Source organism: Adiantum capillus-veneris, chromosome 17, assembly GCF_014529385.1.
Source record: "Adiantum capillus-veneris isolate H3 chromosome 17, ASM1452938v2, whole genome shotgun sequence".
Taxonomy (NCBI): domain Eukaryota; kingdom Viridiplantae; phylum Streptophyta; class Polypodiopsida; order Polypodiales; family Pteridaceae; genus Adiantum; species Adiantum capillus-veneris.
The window spans coordinates 110,123,546-110,131,471 of NC_140947.1; the positions used below are offsets into that span (position 1 = coordinate 110,123,546).

The window sequence follows — 7,926 nt, forward strand, 5'->3', positions numbered from 1 at the left end:
ATAAAAAGAGCAAGACAATTCCAATTACAATACATACATACCCACACATGCATACACTGGCTCATAGACACACACTCTCTCTCTTCCAACATGTCCAAGAATAATAATATTAATTGATATGTATTCTTGTTGTGATAATTAATCTTATCTTCTTTGCACAATTCCTTGCCTATACCATTTCCAAGAAGTTGTTTTTAACGGTGTGAACTACACAGTATACCGTTAGGCAACAAAGCAGCTTGTATCTTTTCCAAATGGAGGAGTTGATGCATCCTAACAATGATTAGCCACCTCACTAGTAGCATACCTTAGTCCATGAGTGCAAGCTTTCAAGCCTTCAATTCTTACATGCACAATTTTTTGTTTTTTTAAAGATAAAACAAAAAATTAATTTAAAAAAAAGGAGAAGTTACAAGGTCTCAAAGGTGGGGGAAGAGACATCCCAACACATGTGTACATTTTACAAAGGAGCGTGATTTTAGACAGTGCTCGCTTACACGATAGAGGAGAAGCATACATGCTTGACCCTTCTTGTACTCGAGCAAAAAAGGGATCGTCACCGAGGACTGAGTAAATTACTAGAGGATGAAGTTCTTACTGACGTTGTGTGCGTAGCTGTGGAGGTAGTATTCATGAAATGGGGGCCTTGTACAACATTATAATCTACTCCAGCTTCAACCTGCTCATAGAAACTGCCCGGACCCTGTGGCAGCATGGGCAGCTCCACAGCAGAGTCCTCGAGCATCTGCACTATGCCTTTCATGGTGGGTCGAGCACGCGCCTCTTTATGCAGGCACAGGAACGCTATCCTTAACACCTTCTCCACCTCTGCACAGTTCACCTCCTCGCGTATGCGCGCATCCACCACCGCCTCCAGCAGGCGCCCGCTCTGCACTTGCCGGAAGGCCCACGCAGGGCTCATAATTACTGTCCCATCTTGCGCGAAACGGAAATTCCTGCGCCCGCTCACTATCTCGATCAACAGCATGCCATAGCTGAACACATCCGCCTTGGCTGTGATGGGCATGTAAGCCAGCCATTCCGGCGCCAGATAGCCCCGCGTCCCCCTGATGGTCGTCGTCTCCAGCGTCTCGTTTCTTCCAAACAAGTAGGCTACCCCAAAATCGCCCACCTTCGGGCGAAACTCTCTGTCTAGCAAGATGTTCTCTGGCTTTATATCACAGTGCACGATGCAATCCAGACAATCCTCGTGCAGGTATGCTAATCCCTTTGCCGTGCCCAAACAAATCTCGTATCTTGCCCTCCAGCTCAACGTAAATGGCGGACCCTGCCTCATACTCATCTGATCTCTAAGTATTTCTTCCCCTGCGCCTGCTGCAGCAACCCCTCCATTGTCATGTTCCGTGAACAGGAAGCTATTCATGGAGCCATTCTCCATGAACTCATACACTAGTAGCCTGTGAGGGCCTTCTGCACAGTAGCCATACAAGCGCACCAAGTTAAAGTGGTGGATCCTCCCAAGCGTAGCTATCTCGGCTTTGAACTGATCATGTGTGCCTGCTCCCTGCAAAGCACTTGCTTGAAGCGTCTTCACTGCAATCTCCCTTCCATCTGGTAAAATCCCCTTCACAACTTCTCCGAATGCTCCAGAGCCCAGTGGCTGGCTGAAGTTGTCGGTTGCCTGGACAATCTCTGCATAGGTGAATGAGCGGCAGCCAGTATGCTCCATGAAAGCTGGTGAAACCTGATCCTGACGATGTGGCCGGATCAAACCGCAAAGATTCGTTTTGTACAGAAGGAAGACAGCAAGTAGAAAGCAAAGAAGCTCGCCAGAAGAGATAGCCGAGATAATAATTACGGCTGTGGACACACGCAGTACTGATCTGGGTGGTTCTGGTGGTGGTGCAGGTGGCTGGGAGCAGCTAGTGGGACCTGTCGTAGGCACCGACGTATTGGACTGCACTTCCAGCTGTAAGGCCTGGGACCAGAAAACAGAGGAATTAATCCAGGCAAGGGTGTGCGAATTTGGAGGATTGATGACGGGCCGGGATGCGTTACTGTTGATCCAAATCTTGATGTAGGAATCTCTGCCACCTGCCTCCTCTTGAGGGCTGTATCCATGCGTGAGTTTGTTCTTGAGCCAGCACATTCCCGATCCTGACAAATCGTAAATCACCGCCACGCAGGAGCATTCCTGAGTGCACAGATTTTGGCAGCTCGCAAGCGCTATGCCCCTCAGATACCGCATATCATTCCAATAGAAATTTGTGTTGCGCAGCACCACATAGGTTATAGCTGATCCCGTCGAGACATTGCTATTATTGTCGCAGCTTGGCAGAGGGAGATTACTGTCGCGACCGCAGCCACGAGAGACATCGCCCAAGTCTGTTGGGTGAAAACCGGGAGGGCAGCCACATGCTGCTTGAGGCGGAGAGTCCACACACACCCCATTCGGCCCACACACAGGCACCGCAAATACGGCCATGCTGTAGCACAGCTTCAGGTTCGCTTGAGACAGCACCGCCCACATCCCTGACGCATACTCCCAGCCATACATTCGCAGATTCCCATCTGGATCCAGCGTAAGCCGCCTGATTACTGGCTCGTCGCTGCTTGGCGCTACGATTCCATAGTCGCTGGGTATGATTTGAGCGACGGGATCTCCAGAGGAATTGTACACTAAGAAGAGACCATTACTCTGCATAAACTGGCCTGCTACGCCTGACCTATTGTTAACGGCATCCACTCTGTAATAGACTGCCGGCCAAGGTAGCCGAACTGGACTGATGATGGACTTACCAGACGCAGCATCAATGTAGTCCATCACGGGCAGCTGGCCTCCTTGGATATTGTAGATCTTGAAGTTACCATAGCCCAAGGAAGAGGAATAAGCAGTGGGACGGGATATAAGGGTTTGGTTGACGAGGAAGGTTTGAGAGGGGAGAAGCGTGTCTGTGGGTGAAGAGAAGCTTTCCCAGGCGTATGTTGAGGCAGAAGAGTTTGAGGCACTGCTGTTGAGCAGCAGGACGACATTACCAGAGTTGAGAATCTGGATGGCGGAGACGCCCTTGGAGGAGGTATTGGTTTGCCAGATTGGCCGGGTGCTGTTTCTGTCGAAGCTAGAGATGACGAGGTTGCCGTTAGCAGTGAGCTCTAGAGTATCGTTGTCGGAGGCGGGGGAGTTGCGGTTGGCCGCCCACACAATGGCGTTGTCAAGACCGGCGTACCACACGGCGACGTAGAAATTATTGTGGCTAGCCGCGTTAATGGGGAACTGCAGCCATCCGAAGCAGAAGACTCTGGCAGGGGAAGCGAGGTACGATAGATTTCTGGCTGGCCAGGAGGAGCCCAGCGGCATACTACTCATGGGCTCCTGCAGCTGCTGGCCTGCCACTACCCGATTACCATTGCCAAGAAGCTGACTCGCTATGATCAGGAAAATTAGTGCGGCGGCTGCCGCTGAGCTTATGCCGCAGGCCGCCATTGAAACAGCTCGCTGATCTAGACAGCTTCTCATCCGAAGTAGTCGACGACCTCGTCCGTACCGTAGGCAGGCCGGGGCCACCGGGCAAGGTTGGCAGCGATTATGTGGCCCCTCCGATTCCGTATGAACTGTTCACTCTTGTAAAGTCAACCTCTTCCAAGTTGCCTTAGCAAGTTGGCATCTTCGATGATGGTGGCCTCAGGACTAAAGGGCACGGAGTCCTTAATGCAGACCCCTTGTTTTTTTTTTTTTTTGTTGAGAGTAGAACTTTGAAATTACAACACACACACCCAACCCCCGTAGGTGGAGGCAACCCGACTCTTAAGGTGAGTCTTCCCAACCAGGTTAGGGTGGCCAATCCATCATTTGGACTAAGGGTACAGCCCGTAAGGGTTACATGTCATACGAGCTGTCAAGGGGGTTTGAACCCAAGACCTTTGACACAAGGGGCTCTTGCTCTACCAACTGAGCTAGCTCTCGTTGACGCAGACCCCTTGTTTTGGTCTCACCCCTTACCCCCTTTTGTATGGAGCAAAGTTAGCCTAGCAAAGCAAACTTTGATACTTCCCCCCTTATGGCTCTCACTTGTATGCTAGCCCCCCCTCACAACTAAGTAACACACAATATTAAATGAAGGGTGGTAAGGGGATCAAGGGTTGGGAACTGGCCTCGGGTGGATGGAGGCCATCCAAGCCATCCACGTGGGTGATGGGATTGAACTAAACCCTGACAGCGAGATGGCATGGGCTCCAGGTCATCGCCATGCGGGCAAAAAACGAAACCCGGGCAGTGGTGTGACATGGGTCCCACGTCAGTGCCAGGCTGGCAAAAAACTAACCCTGAGCAAGGTGGGGGAACCGAAAAAATTTGAAGTTTAAACCTCATTCTAATGTTTTTTAGTTGGGTTCTGGGAGGGGGGAATATGCGCATTTAGGTCTACTAATTAGCCTCTACAGAGAACTGAAAGGTGATCAAGTGGCTTGTTGGGCTATGGAGATGGAAATGAGCATAGACCTCAATGTTGCATGTATTGAGGAAAGAGAAGGCATACCTCAATGTTGCTTGGGGGATCATTTCAACCTCAATGTTACTCAAGTGAGACGAGGAGTTGAGCAGGGCAAAGAAAGATTTGATCTAAATGTATACTTGGGGGAAGAGGAAAAGCTAGAAGCTAGAGTGGATGATCTTTAGAATGTACAAAACCATGGTGAGCAACCACTACACTCTCTCACACCTAATTTAAATAAAATGCATGGGGGTCTCCAGGATGACACGATGGTGGGCAAGCATTGCACATCTTATATCTAACTTAAATGATTGTCCGGAGGAGGGTGATAGCTTGTCATCCACATAGTCAAGCACCAACTCGCTTGGATGGCTTAATGAGGAACCCGGATCAGATTTCCATTCCAAGTGTCCTTCGAAACTTGGTGCAAATTCAATCCAGGAGGTTGAACCTCTTGTTCGATCTCCTGATGCAGCCTTCATGCATGTTTTTGAACATTTCTTTAGCGTTGATAAAGATAGCTACAACCTAATGCTCCAAGATATTCAAGGGATTTGCAAGCCAACCTTGCCTATGCTTCGTAATGTGGACCTCGACAACATAAAAAGGTGGAATAAGATGAAGGATAAACTGATGATCTGAGGCCCTTATGTTGGATCAGCTAAGCTCTTCCTAAGGAGTGTGCCTCCCAAGACAATCGCACCACATGAGCAGTGGGTAGCCATTACAAAAGAATGTCACATCGACAAGCATGGAGCTCATCTGGGGTTGCTAGACACTATAGATAAATTAAAATCCACATGGTGCAGAAACATCAAACTGCATTGCATACCTATTTCCTTTGTGAGAGATGCATGTGATGAGATATTGCGAAGTGTGCAACCAATAAAATTTTAACAGATAGGTGCCACCTAAACAATGTGTTGGTAGGTATTATGATCACGCACAAAATGGGGCTTGTCAAGATAAGATCAGTCTGGTTGGGGGACTAGTATGTTTGTCATCATGGTAGCTCACAAAGGCACCATGTAGATAACAAGCGCAGGGAGAGGAATACAAAAAGGTGTGGTTGTCCTTTCAACGTACGAGTCCAGTTCAACAATGGAGTAGAGGAAGTCACTATTGTGCTCCATGCTCTCAGGTTGATTTTTATTTTCTCCTTGTTCATCCATGAGTGCTTCAATGTTGCACAGAGGGCTACTTTGATATAGGTACATCTCATCATGTTGCCAAAATGTTAGTTTCAAAAGAAAACTTCCATATGGAACAAGTATCACCACTAGATCACATCACTTATCGATTCTTCATGATCTCAAAAGAGGTTTGACAATTGGCATATACTTTGCAACATCGAGGAGACATCAAGGTAGGATGGTTATTGCTTGACAATGAATCGACCACATTGGACTTGATTGTTCTTTTTTTGTTGTAGGACGAGCATTTGAAAACGAGTGATTGGCCATGTATATATAGGCTCTAAAGTTACAAGCTAATGGGAAGGTGGTTTGACTGTCCTTCTTCCATTTCTAGTTATGTACTCGGCCGTTATATTTTCGTTGGTATTTTCTCTCTTTAAAAGGTTCTATATGTCCAACCATACAATCCAAATGCCAAGCAAGACATTGACAAATCATTTGTTGTAATCATTATAGATAATTGGATGCTGAGATGTGTATTCACTTCTCATGACATAATGCATGGGTGGTGGACAATATAATGTATATGGATTGCCATTATATGCTGCAGTTCTACCAAATCAATTTGGAATTAGACTCCCTATGTGGTTGATGGTGTGCACAAGTGAGGAGGGACATGTCAAGAAAGCAATGCCCTTGAGTTTGACTCTCCGCATTATATTGTTACCATATACATGTGGTAGTGATGTTTTTGAACACACTAGGATTTCTGGGGCATTTTTTCCCTCTTTAGGAGGTTTTTTTTCCTTGTGCATTGCATATACGCCCATCACTCTAGGGCTATCCATCTTTCCATTGCACACTAAGTTATACACTCTCTGTTGTGTGCCTTGAGCTTCCTTCGTCTTCTCCAAGTTGTGTGCGTTTCTCTACAACCCTACTTTCAACAATTGGTATCAGAGTAGGTTGCGTCCTCTTGGGCTTAGTAGCCAGCAAATCCAGCACACGCCTGCTCATTTTCTTCAATTTTAGTGAGCTTTGGCGAGCGTTCGTAGGTCGACAAAAATTTCGGGTAAGCTCTTAGAGCTTAATCTGCTCAGATTTTTGATTCCGGCTCATTTCGGCCTCCGTTTCCACTACTGGCAGCATTGCACATGATCACTACACCAAAACCATCAAAGATGAGGAGAAAGATTCTAAATGCAACATGGTTTTTACAAGGGGTCATGTCAGAGAGGACATGAATTTGGAGGGGGGGAGTGTTGACCCATGGGTCAACAACACGACATAACTCAATTTCCATACCAAATTCTTATTTTTTGATAGTTATGATATGGTGCGGATTATGGTTAAAAACATCATTTATAATGAGTAGTTATTCTAGTTGTAGAAGCCGGGGTGCAATGGCACTTCCAGATTGTAAATACAAAGCCATTTGACCCCTTGAACTCTATTTTGATTTAACCTATGGTAGCCTTAGTATATAAGGTACCTAGGTCATTTTGTAAAGAGAACTTAATCATAATCAAAGTTTTAAGCTGTCATTGACCGTGTGTGAGAGAGAAAGAGAGAGAGTGTGAGCTTCATCCTAATGCTACTGTGCCTCCTCATCGCATTGGAGATTCAACTACACCATCACAATTGGCTCGGAGAGAGCTACACAACAATGCCAAGCATTCCTTGCAAAATGGAGCACGTGTGCTAACGCATCTATGAGCTATTTGTGGTTGTAAGTGTATCAAATGATGTCTGTTTTTTGCATGCAAGTAGTCATTATAATTGTGGCGACACTAGGTAGCTCCACAAGAAAGATAGTCATTGATATCTCTCTCTCTCTCTCTCTCTCTCTCTCTCTCTCTCTCTCTCTCTCTCTCTCTCTCTCTCTCTCTCTCTCTCTCTCTCTCCCCCCTCTCTCCTCTCGACGTACCTACAAAGATGGTCATCTATCTCTCTCTCCCTGTGTGTGTGTGTGTGTGTGTGTGTGTGTGTGTGGCTCAACAAAAAACCCAACGTGCCCGATTAGGGCCCTCTATGATATTAAGCTGTAGCCCACCGGGCTTTAGGGTTTTCCTGACGGGCCCGTAGGGAAAATGCATAAGCTCGGCGGGCCCCGGCGGGGAAACGCAAAAGCCCGGCGGGCTTTTTGTGGGTTTCCAGGTTGTTGCTCTGAATCGGCTTGTTTGTGATCATGTTAACTATGATTATGTAAATATGTCAACAAGACCTTGTGATCACACAAATTTTTTGGTAATTACGTAAATATTAAATCCCTGATCCCGCGGCATGATAGTAACGCGGTGTGCATGGGCAGCTAGGATATATCCATCGCTGAAGAATTC

General features: G+C 46.9%; 1 protein-coding gene across 1 annotated transcript; it reads right to left on the reverse strand.

Moving 5' to 3' along the window:
* Positions 1-376: 376 nt before the first annotated feature.
* LOC147437868 (G-type lectin S-receptor-like serine/threonine-protein kinase At5g24080) lies at positions 377-3,524 on the reverse strand. Its single transcript, XM_086486015.1, has one exon. The coding sequence runs from the start codon at positions 3,476-3,478 to the stop codon at positions 557-559; it is 2,922 nt and encodes a 973-aa protein (XP_086342141.1). The 5' UTR covers positions 3,479-3,524; the 3' UTR covers positions 377-556.
* Between the last annotated feature and the right edge of the window lie 4,402 nt (positions 3,525-7,926).

Coding starts and splice junctions, on each gene's coding strand:
- LOC147437868 (XM_086486015.1), bottom strand. CDS start 3,478: ATGAGAAGCTGTCTAGATCAGCGAGCTGTTTCAATGGCGGCCTGCGGC.